Source organism: Diorhabda carinulata, chromosome 1 (genome assembly GCF_026250575.1).
Source record: "Diorhabda carinulata isolate Delta chromosome 1, icDioCari1.1, whole genome shotgun sequence".
Classification (NCBI taxonomy): Eukaryota; Metazoa; Arthropoda; class Insecta; order Coleoptera; family Chrysomelidae; genus Diorhabda; species Diorhabda carinulata.
Genome location: NC_079460.1, coordinates 11,221,935 through 11,241,419, shown reverse-complemented (window position 1 = coordinate 11,241,419; position 19,485 = coordinate 11,221,935). Strand labels below are relative to the sequence as shown.

General features: G+C 29.9%; 1 protein-coding gene across 10 annotated transcripts in view; it reads left to right on the top strand.

The window, feature by feature from the left end:
• The window catches only part of LOC130894048 (agrin-like), a 451,778-nt gene that overhangs the window by 284,363 nt on the left and 147,930 nt on the right, over positions 1–19,485 (top strand). For 7 of the 10 annotated variants that reach the window (XM_057800666.1, XM_057800652.1, XM_057800642.1 and 4 more), the window contains one exon: positions 5,182–5,220. In XM_057800666.1, coding sequence (XP_057656649.1) covers positions 5,182–5,220 — 39 coding nt within the window. Of the gene's footprint in view, positions 1–3,382; positions 3,858–5,181; positions 5,221–19,485 lie in introns of all 10 variants that reach the window. The other 3 variants (XM_057800605.1, XM_057800588.1, XM_057800598.1) reach the window with 1 other exon arrangement.

The following is a 19,485-nucleotide window of genomic DNA, read 5'->3' as shown; positions in this document are numbered from 1 at the left end:
TCATAGCAAAATCAGAAGGGAAGCCTACAAATGGGATACAAGTAAATGAAACCATGAACAAACAATTCAATAAACAAGATACCAACTAAATTATAAATTTTTAGAGTATAAAACAAATGATGAAACAAGAAATAGGGTTGAACGGAATTGTATGAATTATAGGGTCTTGAACATAAAAGACGTACTCGTATATGGGATAACCTAAGTGAATAAATTTATCGCTAGATGCGAAGTTCAAAAAACAAAGGTCGATATGCGATAGAACATGAACTATAATCTCCAAGATTTCATTAATTACAAAAACCAAGAACACTTGGACTTTCATCATTAGTAATGGAACAATTAAGTACAGTACAACAGTGTTTTCTTGTTAAATATTACCAGAAAAATTCAATTAAATTTTAATTAAGTTATGTGATAAAGTTTTTCCTTGGTATTGTTTTGATTTCGTTACAGCTCCCGCATATATTTTTTGGTATTGCAATGATTGACTTCTTCTTTTGTGATTTCAAATACTTCGAAAAGCAATTTCAGAGAAACTTCACGAAAACTTGTGGACCTAAAATAACAAACATCTAAGAGATTCAGTACATCCGTAAATTTAATTTAAAAGTTGTACTTTATATAGTATAGTTATATACTTTATATATATATATATATATATATATATATATATATATATATATATATATAAATTAAATATGATGGTTTAATTTTTCAATTCCAATTGAAGTTACTGAAGCTGATGCGAGGATGGATCAAATATGAACAGGAATTTTAGAATAAACGCAAGAGAAATTCAGTGTCGTAAAAGTAGCTATACTGGATGTTAGACTGGTCTTTTACAAAGCGTAGAGAACAGGGGAGACCGCGTAACCTCGTTTTTTAGTGTACTTATAGCCAAGAACGAGATGGATATACCAGTGTCTGTTGCGCAACGCATCATTATTTGTATTTTTGTCAACGATAATGTAAAATCCTCGAAAATTTATCGAAAATAACTCTAGAAATTCGGGAATGAGTGCCTCTCCAAGACTCAAGTGTATGAATGGTGTTTTGTATTCCGAAAAGGCCGAGAAGTGGTGGCAAACTTAGGTTAGCGCTGTAGAAAAACTCATTTTGGGAGACCGATGCAGTATTTTACGCGATATTGCCAAAGAACTGAGCAATCAGCGTAGGTAGTATTGAGCAAATCACCCATGAACGGATTGGTTACCGCAAAATTTCAGCCAAATGACTGACTACAATTATGAATTTTAAACAGAAATTCGCACGATGAGAAGTTTCCATGTGTCTCCTGCAGCGGTATAAAAAATTTGAAAATTTATTGCACCGAATATTCACCACAGATAAGACACTCCTATATTTAGGCGGAAAACGCGCGTATATAGAGTTGTTGAAGAGACAAGAAGGCGCGGCAGATAAAGCAAAGTCACACTATCAGCGGGGAAGGAGTTGTGTAAGATGGTTTGAGACATGAGCGCAGTTAATTTTATCACTGAGCTATGAACTGTAAACGCGCAGTATGATAGTTACCTTCTAAGAAACACGGTGAAACCTGTCAACACATCAAAAAGACGAGATATTCCAATCCGCAGTGCAATATCGCTGTAAGATAACGCCAGACCACATACGACTCTGCTTACGGTGGGAAAATTAGGAAACACTGGAACCTTAATATCCGGCTTTTTCGCCATGCGATTATTATTTATTGGGTTCATTGAAATAGGCACTTGGCGGAGTGCAATTGGAGAGAGATCGCAAAAGTGTATATAAAGTGTGACGGAGACTAATTAGAAAACTGTAAAAAGTTCAAGTATGTAACTTGAATAATAAACTTTCGTATATCAATATTCCGGCTTATATTGGAACCGCCCTCGTAATTCATTGACTATTATAGTGTATGGTGTTGAAGATTACAGTAGCTCTGTTATCCAGCAAAGTTGGAACTTTTGGAACGGTGGTGATATTCATACTGAATACATTATTTACACTACTTACAACATCACTGAGAATTAAACTATCTGACGTGTATTTCGATAACCAAATTATCGTCTTCAGAGATTAAAGGTACACTGAATGGTAGTGTAAGTAGTGTGTTCAGTATATCTGTTCTCCATATCTTATAAAAAGGAAAGATATAAATCCTGCACAAATAATTCAGCTTTCTAAATTTTTCCATACAATGTTATTATATACTTATAACGAACAATTATTCGCCAATGATCTGTACTTTGAGATAAATTATTCGACAAATCTTAATATCATATAGTGGAACTGTGTTAATGTGTATTTTTGTCAATTCAATTGAATTACCACACGACTACGTATCTTTATAGTTAATAATTTTTTCAAATATAGCTAGTACCATTTCCATGTAAAGCATAAAATCGATTTGATAGATATTAATTGAAATAGAAATCAGCAATGTAAGAGAATTCGAAAATGATATTAGTATCATAAGTTGATATAAAATATTCAATGATTCAATATTTCAGGAATTCTGAATTAAACGTTAATTTTATTCGCCCCAAATAATATACAAGTCATCAAATTAAATCATATGATTGTGTGATATTTTGAACAAAACGTAATTTACCTATTAATATTGGCTTTAATAAGTTAGTACAACTTCTACCGTGAAAATAGTGTATATTCTAGTAAGGACTGAAGTTTAAACTACGACTAATAAATATAAGTGCAAGGGCCAAAATTACATATTTACGTAGAAAACTGTTATATACATTCCTAACTGAATTGATAGTTTTTAGAAACTTTCCATATATTACATATGAACTATTTATTATAAATATATATATATATATATATATATATATATATATATATATATATATATATATATATATATTATACATTTTTGAAATTTCTTTTCATGGGAGAATCCAAAATTTGAACAATTATAATGTTGTTTGAATTCAAGAATTAGGTGTGACACCATAGAGAGGAAGGGGAAAGGTAATATGAGAAAATTGACTTTCGACTTACTGTTCCAGATTCTTATTGCTTTGATACTTTCCATTAAAATACTCAATTTTTTTATTACTTCAACGACAAAATTAAAGCGGAATAATTTCCGAAATTCCTTTTAGAAACACTTTTTAATGGCTACCATGGATTTGAAGGAAAAATTGACGAGATATCGAAGTGATATAAGTTTCCCATCTTATAATTAGAATTTTGGTATGAGACTTAAGACGTACATAATAGAATGAGCCCTCATTTAACGCATTTTCAAAGTTTTCCACGTGAAAAAAAAAACTATTTTTATGATGAATTGTTAAAAAAATAAATTTGCCATTTCTATCATGAATTATTTGTGATAAAATTTATTGTTTTATTCATAATATATTTCTTCATTTAGGAAAACTTCTTACTCTGCCACATGGAACCAACTCGAAAACGCTTATTGTCCTAAACAAGTTGAATGATGAAATACAATAATGACTTGCACTTGCAATCAAATATGGTAGCTTCATATGCAGCTCATGACACCAATTACCATGACGCCGAATACCGCGATAGTGATTACCGCAATAGTGCGTACCGTTATGAATCGAAAGAGACTTATACTCCTGCTGCTCGCCCTAATCCATGCCATGGGATGGTAGTTAATGCTTCGGGGGATACTAGTGTTATTCGTTCGTCGCAAGTTCAACAACGCCCAGCTACACATGTAGAACGGAACTCTGGGTTAGAATGGTGTATAAATTCTCCTTCAAATACTGCAAGGAACTCATTTTTTGTGACTTGGTGCAGACCTACGATCTTGTTACTGTTTCTAGTACTGCTCGTGGTTATTTTCGTATTGGTTTCTGGAATTCTGCTCTACCATAACTGTAGGTCTAAGATATTGATTCTGTTATGCGTTAGATGTGTCTTATGATTTTGGCATGCATTAGTTTTTGTTGCTTTTTTAGTAGATGTCATATTGAAATAGCTTCGAATAAGTACAACTTATTAATAAATTGAAAACCATATTAGTACGCACCAATCATAAATACATATATAATGTGTATTACATATATGTCTACTAATTTCAAATGAACATCATGGAGAATGATTTTTATTTCAATGTTGTCCCAAATTATATTGCTAAAATCAGTTTTTTCCAATGCAAAATTTTATATATTTTTAAATATTTTTTGGCTCAATTCGTATTTGCTATTTAAGTATTAATATTTGAGAAAAAATTATGTAGGAAATGAGAAAGAAATTCTGTATGACTAGCAATTTTATTATAGATAGAAGAAACATACTGATAAAGAGATATCCATACTTACTATCACTGAAAACCTAGAAACTCTTTTTGTTTTTTCCTTTTTGCTCCAGATTTCTTGGCTAGTTTATCAATTTATATCAGATCTTGTTCTTGGTATTATTGTTTTTAGTAGTCTGCCTTTTCCCGAAAACCATCTGTTTTTAACCTTTTAATATTCTCCTTTCTTCATTATTAAATTATTATTGTTCCTAGACTTCGACTTGTATATGATATATTCCTATTATGTTTTCATAGTAAATTGGTAGATTATCCTCTATCACAGCGGGTACATTTGTTGTGTGTTGTTTACCACTTTTTTCTTTAGTCTTTATTCGTTCCAGTTCACTTAAATAAATTCAACACTTCTCTAATATAGTTAATCTTGAACATATCTGGTCCAGAATATTTGTATCTGTTATTCACTTCTTTTTTCTGTCATTCTTCGTAATTCCATAACTAGTTAATGTTATTACAGTTAGTCTTTGGATTTTTTCTATATCTTCTTTCAAATTATTAGGCGTTTAATTCAATCCAATGATTCTAGCGTAACAAGTCTGTCTTATACACGTACTGTTATAACCTATATAGACAAAAGTATAATTTAGCAGTCGACAAAGAATTTACTCTAGTAGGTAGTTTTCATGTTGATGAAACTTCGAAAAAACTTGTTTTTTCTCTAAAAAAAGTTTCAAATCACGACAATAATTTGGGAAGATCTTACTATTAATTTGAATTTACATAATATATGGGCTGCACTCATTTTCAGTCGAGGATGACTTGCTGCCTTACACGTGAACTTGCACGATTGCTTGGTCTTATCATATTTAAATGGTATGCTTAACTGTATAGTATTATAATAAAAATTATTCATTAAAATTCATTAAAACAGTCTCTTTTTCCAGATTTAGTGCACAAACCACGACAGACTGCTTCTGTTGAAGGTGAGTTTTACTATTATCGAACTAAGTAAATAAAGAGGTTTATTATCACTGTGACAAAAAATGTTTCGAGGTTGAGGTGGTTATTAAGATGGTTTGTTCACTTGAGTTATTTCAAACATGTGCTAATTTTGACAAAATCGAAATTGGTATGAGACTGGCCTAATACGCCCAGGGATTGGAGTCGCTTTACTGCTTTCCTCCATCTATTTTTGTTCAAGGCTGCTTCACGTCAGTTCTCTAATCCTATTCTTTCTAAATCCTCTCTACATGCTTCTATCTATCGACGCCCTCTTTTCCTTTCCGCTCCTTCCCCCCTTAACAAGGATCTTTTCTACCAACTATCTTTGTCCATTCTAGCTATATTCCCCATACAACGGAACCTATTTGTTCTGACCACATATCCCATCTCAGCTTTACCTTACAGTACATTGATCTCTCCTCCGAAAATCCTCCTTAGTACAATTCTGATCCAAATGTTTATTTTTCTTTCTTCTTTTTCGTTCATGATCCAATACTTACTGTCATACAACACCGTTGGTTGTATAACTGTCTTGTAAATTCGTAACTTGGCGGCTCTTGAAATATATGTTGATCTTAATAGTCCTCCTAGGGCTTTCTTCCCTCTCGCCAGCCTATTTGTCGATTTCCTTGGTTTCCTTTTCTTCATTTGTTACTGTCACTCAGTCACACAGGTATTCGAACTCCTGGACCTTATTGAAACTATACTTTTTGTAAGTAATAAGTAAGAAATTGGAGAGGAATAAATATCAAAAACTTAAGAAAGTGAACACTCAAGCTAGGAAAGAACAGTAAACATGAAACTAAAAAAAAATAAGATGCCCGTATAATTTCTGGTAAATATTAAAATTTATTTTGGAATGGAAATTTACTATTTCTGAGAAGAGATGTCCTATTTATGATCTATAATTAGCATGATTAGACTTCTTTCAATTTTTCTAAATTCGATAAATAAATAAATATAACTTTCTTAGGTTAAGATAAAACTAAATGATATTAATATGAAATTTATAATACTGATGCTTCGAAATACGAAAATACCCTCACCTTGGTATTTGTCCATCGATAAACTTCAGAACAACAGCTGTATCACTACTCTTCGTTTTATTACAATTTCAAAAATTGTCGTTTCTTTTTCACGGAGACATATTTTATTCGACAGACAGATTGAAATTAACATATTTGCTAAAAAATTTTCATTTTAACATCTGGTTAGCGGTTAAATTTTCGTTGGGAAATAGGAGCAATTTAAGGGGATGTTTTTCTCAGAAAACCAAGAAAAGCGTGTCATGGCATTAGAATTAACGCTTCTTATAGGATGAGGTACACTGTAGAAATTGTTCAGATATGTTATTGATTCCTCAAATTCTATTTTTCTATGATCTGTATTAACCTCCTGGGGTTAGTTAGTTGTACAAAAGTGTATATATTTAGTTATATACAAAGCGTGGCTTCATATTCTACATTGGTTAGCTTTGTAAATAGCTGATGGATCACTAATTATCATAGCAGTGGCGATAGGCAACCTTGTGGAATCCGCCTCCTGGCTTTACAGTTACTGCTTCATCGCCTAGACTGATATTGATAATACGACTATCCAGGGTGGCTATAATCCAAACCTCCTTACTTGGTTTGATACCTTTTCTTACCATTGCTGGATAGAATAATTTGGCGTGTTGGAGGCGGCACTTCTATATCTAAAGGCAAGGTAAACGCTATTTACACTCTTAAGCTTTTCCCTATATCTTGGTTAGACTATGCAAGATAGAAATAATCGACTTACCATTTTGGTGTTTATATTCATTTATATGTAGAGGGACCTCAATAAATAGTTCCGTTCTATTGTGACAATATTTTTTTTTCGATCGCTCCCAAAAAGAAGTAGTAGAAGGTTTGGTAGTTGTTTTTGGGTAGAATTAGGTATATTCTGTCTTTGCATAGAGATCTGTTTGGATTGGAGGATTTTACTGTCTATAAGGTACTATCTAATGGAAATATGAGTTTAAAATGTTCACACACATTAACAATATCATTATTGTTATACATTCATACATATTTCTTATACTATATTTGACCATAATTTCAGTCCCAGACGATGAATACATAAGTATTCGAAGGTTCGGAAAATATATTAAAGTTAGTCCATTTTGGTGTTTCCTTGCCACGTTCCCAATAAAAAACTGCTCATAATATAGCTGGCAAAGATATCTTTACAATTCATATATATATATATATATATATATATATATATATATATATATATATATAATGTTCTTGATTTTAGGTCTCTTAGGTTTCAAAATTAGTTTTTTTTGATAGTTTTTGAAAGAAAGATAAATTTTGACCTGTCGTTTTGGTTTTGACGAAACCAATAGTTTTGGATATTATCTACTCCCCGAGCTTTCTAGTTGTTGGTGTTATGAACTACGTAGTGATCTTGGCGTCTTATCAAACTGCATTGTAGTTTTGTATATATAAAGAGGACTAATACTTTTCCATTTTCTGGTTCGATATAATGAATAGGTTTTCCTTGTTATTTGTTATTATGTGTAACTTCCAAGTTTCCTTTAGAATGCTTGTTCTGATGTTTCTTTTCAATTCAAGATTAACTGATATCACTTGGAAAGCGAATCGAATCAAAAAATATTGAGGCTGTCAAATAATAGAATATACATATACCTCGGAAATGAATATTGTAGAATGCTTCATGACCTATCATCAAGGGATAATAAGTATTGGTAATTAGTTAAGCAGCTACTACAATATATACAACATAACAACAAAAAAATTGAAATTTGTGAGAGGCCTTCATATACTGGAATAAAAGGAAATAAAGAGGCAGACATGCAATTGCAAATTGAATATAAAACACATAAAAGTAGACTGTTTATTTTCTATCACAAGAAGATCATTATCGAATCTACGACTCCGAACAATATCTGAAATTTTAGGTCCTAAATACAAAATAATCAACCACATAAATTACCTTAGAAAAATATTGATCATAAACTGAATCTAGCGAATACCTGTGAATAAAATATCAAAATATAAGCTTTTACTGACTACGCTAATAACCGGTGTATGGTTGATATGAATTTTGTATTAAAAAATATTCAATTTCTATTTTAATTTTAGTTCCCTTTTCTATCAATCTGATCATATATGAAAATGGCTCAAAATGCTTCTTATTGTTCGTTTAATAACTTAATAAAAAAATTTCAAATACTATAGAAAATTCTGGAGAAATTTTCCTCAATACAGGTAAACGTTTTATATATCAATATAATATATTAACTTTCACGCATTATATATTTTTACCTTTAATTGGTAACGGGATTAATGAGAACCTGAAATAATTATTTGGTATTACATTCTTTAGATTCCCTAAAATCGAATGCCTATTTTTCTTTTCTGTTGTTCATGACTTGATTAATGCTGAATTAGAATATTTTTTAAATATCATGTGTGATAGGAAATCTGCTTGTAGTTCACTATTAGAGAGTTAATTACTTTTCAATATTTTCTGCCTCTTACCCAAGTTTTGTCATCAGTTAGGGTGTTTTAAGCTAATCTAGATTGTTCTTAATGTCATTTGCATCAAGCAATCCTCTAATATATATTTGACGATTTTCTCCACTGTTTCAACATATACATTGGAGCCAAGAATTCACTTCATATAAATTTGCTTGTTTATAAACAAAATATTAAATATATGAACACCGTACCTGCTCCTTTCTCAATTTTCACTACACACATAAAATGTGATTTATTTTATCAATCAGTTTTTATCTTACTCGTTCATTTTACAGTGTACGTTTTTGTGAGAATAAAAAAGGAATAATTCATACGAAAGTTCGTTTGTTTAAAGAAATATCAAGAAAACATTGCAATAAAGATGAATGCATCTTCATAAATGTTCAAGATTAATATCGTTTTATGGCTCTTTTCATAAAATTAATTTTCATTTTTACGACTACACTCTTTCTTTTGCTTTTAAAAATAATAAAACATTTGTATAAATTCATTTATCTATTGTTATTAAACCATTTAAATTCTTTGTTACTATGTTAATAGTGATCAATTTTTTCTTACTATTTTGGTTAGTGTACCATACTTTGCTTCGAAAAATAAAATGTCTGCTCAAGTCGACAAATATATAAAAAATAATGATTGTGAAAAGGAACAATATTTAAGTATGCGCTGGAGATGGATAAAAGTGGGTAAAGTTTACGGTTCATGTGTGAATAGGTTTGTCAAGTAATTTACCCAAGAATAATTAGATGCAAACTGAAAAAAAGTGCAAATGTGGAATAATATTTCACTAACTATAGATAATTGTTATATGCTGACTTCAAATATGAAGGTTTATACCGTGAATTTATATGAAAAGGATGAATATTAAGATAAAAAAAACTTGTGGGACAGAAGAGGTTTAACTACATATTGGAGTAGTTTCGAACGTTTTCAATTCATTGTCCGTTGTGTCTCACTTGAAGCTGTCAAAGGTAAATATTCTTTGAAAAGCCAATCAGGCGCTTTGGATTAAAACTTAAAACTCATTAGGAAAGCTGAGATGTCGATTATTAAGAATTATTATCATTTAAGAGAAGTGGAAACTTAATAAATTCGTTTTAATCAAGAACGTCTTACCAAAAATTGCTGAAGTTTAGAATTTTTAGTTTGATTGTTACCTCATGAACTTTTTGAACTGCAATTTTTATCAACATTATACTGAAGGTAGTATTATGTAATCTAATCGTAGGCCTAGCAAAGATTTTGTGTTATTCCGACTGTCGTTATATACGATGTGGAAATGATATACTCTATTAAAACGATTTCTATGTTTGAGTTGAACATATATAAGATTGAAAACATATCATATTCTTGCTTCAATTTAAAAATACTTTGGAAGAGTAATATGTAAGACTATTGATAATAAAAACCGCATTTTCAAAAAATAAATAATCTCATTTGCATGTCTCTCTACATTATTTTAAACTCAAAATTCAACTTCTGCCTCATTTTCTCAAAAAAAATCAATTTCACTTACGTTTGTAGAACAAAAATTATACGAATCTATTCCTTATTTAAAGATCTTACATATATAACCAATTTACACATATTTGCTAAAGCAAATACGTCATCCACAGTTTCACACTTCACCTTATATACACAGTGATTAATTGATAAATGCAAAAATTTTCTAAGGAAAATTATTAGCTTAAAATTTTAATGTTCGAATAAAAACACTTGAATGATATATCAATCTGCTCTGAGTTTAAAAGTCAATATATAAACATTGGTTTTGGTCTTTCTTCTAGTCTATTGAACATTTTCATAGTAAAGAAATCAGCCATATATAATATAAACATCAAATTTTTTCAAATTGTACTATTCGCTCGTTACTAAAGCAGCAGGAGAACTAAAGTTTTTGATTCCCCCAATGATTTTTAAGTGAAAAACATTGTTTTGTGTCGTCTCCTGCAAGATTTTGCGAGATATTTATTTAACACATCACCGCACGATCGCATATGTTCAAACTTAATGTATAATTCACAGTAGAATTTCTTTGTCACCATAATAGGGTATTTTAAGAATGAATAAATACTGTAGATCCCTATTGGAGGCTTAATATAAATAAATACATAAAACATTTGAAATCACAAAATCATTTTGGTAAAACACGAAGTGTGGTTATTAGATTTCGGAAAGAAGATTTAATCATATCTCTATAAATAGAAACATCGCGTCACTTCGTCCACATCTGTCTAGCGAATAAGCTTCCTTTTCCAGTCCAAGTTGGTAGAAAGTTTGTTTGGGCGATGTCGACCCTCTGCGCATACTGTTCAGATCTGACAGGCACCTAATTATTCCTACGTTGTCTTTTCACATGAATCTTAATAAAGACACCGTCGACAAGGTATAACATTTGAATGATATTTGAATAACACCCTAGAGACCCATAACAGAGTCAGCAGTATGTAGAAATTGGTATGGAACGTCCTACAGAAGCGAATACGCCCAAATCAGAGACTGATTTTTAAAAATGGTTCACATTCATAAGTACGAAAAAACTATAAATGATAGAAAAGACTTAAGTACGAGATTTAAGTAAAATGTGTAGCTCTATTTTGTGAATTCTAATAAAACTAGAACTAATTTAATTGATTAAGGACTTCTACATATTTGAGATGTAAGGTCTGAGGAAAAATGGATTTTTCTTATAAGAACAAATTTAAATTTTAATTTTTTTCTCATTTTAATGTTTATGATGTAGGTGATCTATTAATATATAAATACGAAAATTGCCAGTGTCAATATCATATTTTATCATATTTTGATAAAGTAGATGATAGTGGTTCTATTCCATCCAAAAATATGAAATGTGGAATTGAAGAAAAAGTTCAAACCAAGTAGCAACAAAGATGGTCGCTGTACAATAGCCGCATTGAAACCCTTAAACGAACAAGATTTGAATAGATGTTTCCTTTCAATTTGTCAAGACATGAACAGATGTTCTTTCGCACACTTAGAATCGCCTACATTCACTTGATTCAATCATACCTACTCGGTGGTATCCCTTGGCCCAGATATGCCAGTTGACACCGAAGGATCTAAATCGAACAAATCTTTAGATATAAACAGTTCCAATTTAGTCAAAAACTATGAGAAGTAAAGAATAGTCTAACAGATAATTTGAAGAATCAATAGAATATAAATCAAACACTGATCTACCTTACAGCTTATAACATAACTTTTTTGGTCTAACCAACATAATGATCTCAGTAATCGTTCAAAAAAAAATTAGATGAAGAAAGATAATTGAACCAAAGATTGTCCTTGACATCCCCTGCTTACCCGTTATATACTTATGAGGTTATTTTGTACAAATATTTGTAACAACTGTAAATTCAATATCGATGTAGTAAACATCGCAATGTTAAATCAAAATTAACACGCCGTGAAAAATCGTATTCTGAACAATTGGATGTCAAAAAGTTGTCAACAGCGCCATGTTACCTAGCAGCTAACTATGGAGGGTAGAGGTAAGAGGACCATCTCATATGGGAGCTTAGCTTAAAAACTGTCCACTTGTAGATGGTAAATTAGCATTCAAAATTTGACCAGAAAGGCGCTCCTGTCGGACAAAATATCATATGACAGTTCAGTCTTCCATCCGTCTTATTTGAATGACCTCTCTCAAATGTTTTCTACCGGGTGTGCCGCGATTTCTCGCTCATCGCTATTTTAGATAGAATGAAGTATGCAGTGTTAAAAAATTTTAAATGATTAGAGTTGTTAATTAAATATTGGTATATAAAATCTAAACTATGCACGTAGTACAAAATAATTTTGTAAATATAAACTAGAAAAGCTACTTTGAGATAACACTGAATTAATTATTGTGAATTTGTAAGAATTTTTCCAAGTAATTATGAAGTGTCAATTATTGATCCACACTCATGCTATAGTAGCGTATCCGTAACCTAAAGGATTTGATGGAGACTTTCTGTAGCACAGGGATGGATCTCCTTACCGTTACCCCCATATAGCTAACGTCACTAGTATTGAAAATAGAAAATTTTTAACTTAACATTGACTGTTTTGTTCGTAGTTATTTAAAATTGATTTAAACAGCATTGAAACCATACAGAATAGGATTTTTGTAACATTTATTGACCTTGAACATTAGAAGCACTGTTACCGCTAACATTTTTGTAGAATAACAGAATAAGCTGATTAGCTATTCTAACTGTTCTTACATATCTGAGCTCCTACACAAATATTTTTTGAAGTTTATTATTTACGTTTCTGCTTATAATCACGATAAAGTATTATCCGATATTTTGTGGACATGCATTATTTTATTCATCAATTTTTTTGTATTGAAAATGAATCTTGGATATTAATAAAACTTCATCGTATTATTAAGCTCCGAAAAGTTATGTTGGTTGGTGGTGATTCGAAATACCATTCAATGCCAGAGCATTCATGTTTAACGTTTATATCCTATGAAATTTTCTCCATCATATTGAAATATTTAAAGAGGTATTTCTATTTGCCCTACCTTAACTAAGATATTTTTTATCTACTATCAATATTTGAAAAGTATCTTTAGCTAAGATGTTGTGAATAGTATATTCCATTTAATAGCTACCTCAAATAGTCTTGAAATCACAATATTAATTTACATTTATGATAAAGTAAATTGAGCAATAATTGTTTCAAAAAGGAAAAAATCTAACTGCAAACAAAAGTTCATGAAATATTTTATACTTATTATATATTAAACCGACGTTTTGTGATTTCCCTTGTATATTCATATATGAAAGACAATGGGAGATAAATCGGCACATTACTTAGACAATAGAATTTAACAAAAAGGAAATATATAATTTCCCTACGACTCAGTCAATCACGAGACGAGATGAAAAATGTATCAATTTATACTGTTATTTGATAGTTACTACTTTAACTTCGTTGAACAAGATCGAAAGAGAGGATAGATACATTCAGTTGTGATTCTTACTCTTGAATCACATTTCAACATGTTAAGTTTCACCAACGTAAATTTGGCCATATGGAAGACAGGGAGATCAAGTATTCTGAGTAAATGTTACCCAATATGCTATGCAAAATATGAGTTTTTATATAGACAATTTCATCAATTCATGTCACAAAGCATATATAAATTTTAGTATTACAGGCAGCAGCGAAGGGAGTAGAAGTAGACGTTGTCAATTTCCGATGTTGAAAATTGGCTATGAAGTTTTATGTCTCTGCTATATCTATATGAATGATATATTTGGTTATGTCAATTTACAAGTGTTTGGAGCTAGAAATTGACCTCTGACCTCTAGTGGGTCAGAGGAACTTGATAACCGGTTTTCAGGTTACAACAAAATCAAGAAACTCAATGTACCTACAAAATTATTTGGAGATTCTAGTGTCAATGTGTTGAAATAATAATTGAGAGTGAACGGCTTGAAGATAATATTAATATAGTGACGCCACTCTTTGCGCTATGAATAGAACGATACGAGGCAATTTGTTGGGAATTTTCCAGAAAATGTTGGTGATAATAGAAGATAGGATTGAATACAGATGTGGTTATCATGAACAGTTTTTGTTTGAATTCTTCAAATTTACCTCATTCAAATTTATTTATAAATTTTTCAATGGCGAGAGTATTTTCTATAATTCTGTTTCCATAATTTTGTTAAATATGTGATAAATCAACATCATTATGACTTTTATGAGTATTCTGCTGTTTCACTCTCTTGTTGCAGTTTCTCATTATATCATTAAAATGCACATTGTACTTCAGTTTCCTCTTTATCTTCAGAAGCATAGTTCTATCTATATCTAGTCTATTTTTATATGAATATATTGAAGCAACGTAAGAATATGAGATTTATATATGATATTTTATATCCACCTAAATATTAATCTTACATTTGGAAAAAACAGAACTTCCATCATACTGTTGAGAGAAACAATTCTTCAATTCAGTCATCAGTCCAGAATACAAATCAGTTTTACAAACGGAAAATTCTCTATCCCAGAAAACCTAAAATTTGTGGCGTCAATTTTCAATAAGTTTAAATTTTTCATTATTTTCACGAGGATTTATAAATAGCTTTTTAGACAAGCTATTTTTCAAGCACACAATATCGTGAAGCAATATTAATATCACGTATTGAAGCAATTTATAATAACCCGGCGATACCAAGCGTATTATTCTCTCTCCTACAAAACTTTTTTTAAGTACCGCAAATGTCCTATACAACAATTTTGTGGCATTTCGTATTTTCGATAATGATTAGGTCAATCTGAAAATAAATGTTACCATCAATATACATGTTCTCATTTGTTCAATATAATTGTCAAATTCAAAATATGATAATAGATTATATCATGTATATGGAATAATCAATGTAGAAACCAGTGACGTTTTTACTTCCAATTTTCTCTAATAGGTAGGTTATCCTTTGGGATAATATTGTTTGATCAAGTTCTCTTAATAGACATATTGAGTGGTATTATTGGCAAGCTGAGACCCTGTCACTTAAACAAATGTCTTGGATCTCTCCAGAAAGATTGTAATGATACTCGTATAAGTGAAAATTGCAAATCCAATAAAAACTTATGGTAATATGAATATCGTTAAATTTTATATTTTGATATATTTTGATAATGATAAATATTACCAATAAATTCTTGGAAACACCTGAAGACTATTCAATATCTTCTATGCCAGTAGATTATGTGATGGATTATATCTTGGACTTCATATATCTGTTCCACTTTACTGTATTTCTTCATTAAAAAGTATATGAAGAGAATTTAAATTTATCTTTTCCATATAATTGAATTAAAATTTACTACTTCACATCAATATTTCCAATACTCTATACAGTTGTCGATTGAAGAAAAAAAATGGGTAACAATCCTTACCTTGTCTTGACACCAAAATATACAAGACCTGCCAAAATATTTACAACAGAAAATCACTACCAAAATTGTATATTTCTAAAAGTAACATGAATATATTGCTTTAGGATAGCATTAATAAAGAGACTGAATACCTTCAATGTAATCTATGAATATATTTCAGTTTAAAAAAAATTATGATCGATTTCAAAGTCATTTGTAACGCCTTTTATTGGACGTTTTTCAATTTCAAAAATGAGATGAATCAACAAAATGAATTTTATAATCGATTTTTATTGTTGTGTTTGAATTATATTAATTTAGTATTTTAATATAACTTTCTATAATTTATTTTTGAATTTTTAAAATTATAGTTTTCAATAAATACATAGTTATTGAGAAGCTTGAAATAGGTACATATTAAAAAGAGTACACTTTGGAATTAGTGAGAATTGAGAATAAGTAAGTCATAATAGTGATATGTAATCAAATCAAAGTGCAATTGATTGAAAGCATCAAAACTACATCAATTGTGAAGAAAAGGAGAAAAACTACCATATATTCAGAAGTCGTAATACAGAATATAATTTTAGCTAGTCAAGGTTAACAAGTCCTACCAAACCACAAAGAAAAATGAAGAGAATATAGGGCCCATGATGGCAGTTATCAATAAGAATGTAAAGATAAATATTAAAGATGAAAACTGAAGATAAAATTCTAAGTAAAAAGAACGAACAAATGCCAGAGACGATATATAGTAGAACTTGTAGAAAACTAGAAAAAATGGAATAGTATAGTAGTACAAGAGCTACATATTAATACGGAGAATTAAGAAGAAATAACAACAGAAACGGAAAATTTCTCGAAACAAGAAGTAGATATAGATACAAAGATTTACAAAGCTGTTAAACTTGGCGTTGACTAAAATTAAATAGTTGAAATGACAAAAAAAGTCATAGAACAAATATAGATTGAAGAATAAAACGAGCCAAAGAATATTCATTCAATACGATATGTTAGAATGTACTTAAGTGGAAGATTACAAAAGTTAATCAGAACAAGAGCATATGAAGAAATAGAAGAAGGGATGTCAAAGAAAATTGGCTACAGAAAAATACAGATTGGAGGAGAAGAATGGAGATGAATATGAGGAAAAATGAATTAGTAAAAGCTGATCCAAAATCTGAATCAGAAACAGCATAAAGAAAAAAGCAATAACAATACACTGAAGTTAAGCTTAGATAGTGAATGAAATTTTAAGAATAGGTTTAGACTTTGTAATAATAGTAATAAGTTGAGCGTTAATCGTAAAATAAACAAACAAATAAATATTGTAAATAATATTATATCACTATCAATAACTTTGATAATAACAGAAGTAATAACGATATCAATAATAAGAGTAATAGTTATGATATAATAATATCAATTATCATATTAATAATTATAATGTAAAAGAAAATATATATGATAGTAATCATCAAAAAATTGACAACGACAACAAAGTAAAGAACGATAAAATGATGATACCAATAACAGAAATGATGGAGCTTTTATCAACCACATCAATAAAAAATTAAGTTGAAGGAAAAACAGTAGGGTAAGCGATAAAATGAATAAAAAAAACCAAAAATATCTCAAAATAGAAACTAGAGACATAGAATATCAAAAGCATTACAGGAAAAGAAATAGAAATGGAAGAAGGTATGGAAAATATGGACAAAAACAATATATACAGTGGAGTATCGCAAGAAAAAGGATCAATTGGAGGAGTCGAACGCATAATACACAAGAAATTAGAAGAACAATTACAGGGTTGTAGAGAAAGATCAGAAAGCATACTTACAATTGAAGTAAAAACAAAGCAAAGATGATAAAATTGACAACAAAAAAATATTCTGGTATGAACTAACAAAAGCCACAGAAGAATCAAAAGGAAGATTGTATATAACAGGAGATTTTAATAGCAGAGTAGGCTTAACACATGAACAATATAAAACAGTTATTGGAAACTATGAAGAGAGTATGAGGAATAATAACTGGAGAAGAATGATGGGTTTTTGCCTTATAAATAACTTGATACTAACGAATACAATCTTTCAGCATAAATATATTCACATATACACTTGAGAAGTAATAAGCAGAAACGAAAATTCAATAATAGATTATGTAGTAGTAGAACGACAAGATAGGAAAAAAAATTAATTAAAAAAAAACAATATGAATCTATAGATATATTTACCACGAAATAAAAACATAGCCCTGGAATATCAAAAAGAGATAAATAAGAAACCAAATTTCAAAGAAATAATAAATGTAAATGTAAAAGAATCATCTGAAAATATATTAAATGCTGCACGAGAAATATGTGGAACAAAAAGAAGAAAACATAATGTGAAACAAACATCGTGGTGGTCAAAAGAAATAAAAAATTAAGTAAATAAAAAGAAAATAGCATGGAAAAGCTAAATATCAAATAGAACACAATAACAATATAATATATGCAAAGAAAAGAGAAGAAGAGTCATAGAACTTATTAAAACATCAAATAATGAAAGATGGCAAGAGTTTAGAGAAAAAATAGAAGAAGACTCTGAAGCAAAAACTCTTCTACAAAACCATGAGAACAGAACCAACAGGACATTCACAACTAGAAAGATTTAACATTAGTGAAGGGGCAAAGCAAAGAACGAAAAATAAACAAAGCAATAATAGACATGGGTAATAAAATAAACAAGAACAAGATAAAAGTAATGATGATTGGGGAACAAATCGCCAATATAAATATAAAAATTAATACAGAAACACTGGAACAAGTCAAACATTACCACTTTCTAGGAACAATAATAGACGAAAACGAGACAAAAGATGCATATATAAATAACAGAATTGCAAAAACCAATAAACTAGATTACGCCATGAACATTAAATTCAATAATGAAGATGAAATATCCGGACACACCAAACTAACAATATACAGACCAATTCTTACATTCGGATGTGAATCTTGGCTATTGAAAGAACGACAAAAAAGTAAATATCAGGTGAAAGAAATGAAATACCCAGAAAAAGTAAATGGAGTGACAGAAAAAGGTAGATATAAGAGAAGACCTAAATATAAAACAATAATTTCAGTGTCAGACGATGAATATATAATTATTCGAAAGCTCGGAAAATATATTGTTAGACCACTTTGGTGTTGATGTTAGTTATGTATAAGAGTATAACAATAATAGAAATCAATTTTTAAGTTAAGAATTGCGGTGTGATAAATTCTAAATTTGGTAATATTTTTTAAAGAGCATTAGATTGATTCACATCAAGTTCAGAATTAGAAAACTACAAAAAACATATCTATAGAAGAAGTTCAACGCTTTCGACAACCAACTAACCTCACATAACATATGAAATTCGACTTCATAACGACCTAAGTTGAAATTTCTGGAACCGTTGGTGATATTCATACTGAATACACTATTTATACAGCAACAGTACAACAAAACTCACAATTACACTAACGCTGACACTGACGATTTTTATTCACTTATTACATTCTATTGTAATTGTAATCATTATATTTCCTTGTGAATCAAGTTGGATTTTTTCCTCATATTTCTAAAGACTTATGATATGTTGCTGAACGTTTTAACCAGTTTTCAAAAAACAATAGAATTGAGGTTTTTGATTGTTATACTATTTATTAATAACATAGTGGATTTGTTCCCAAAAGCATATTTATAAAATCAATCGTGTATGGAGGACTGTATTATATAATCTAAAATGTAGGTGTTGTGAGGGACATTATTGATTAAT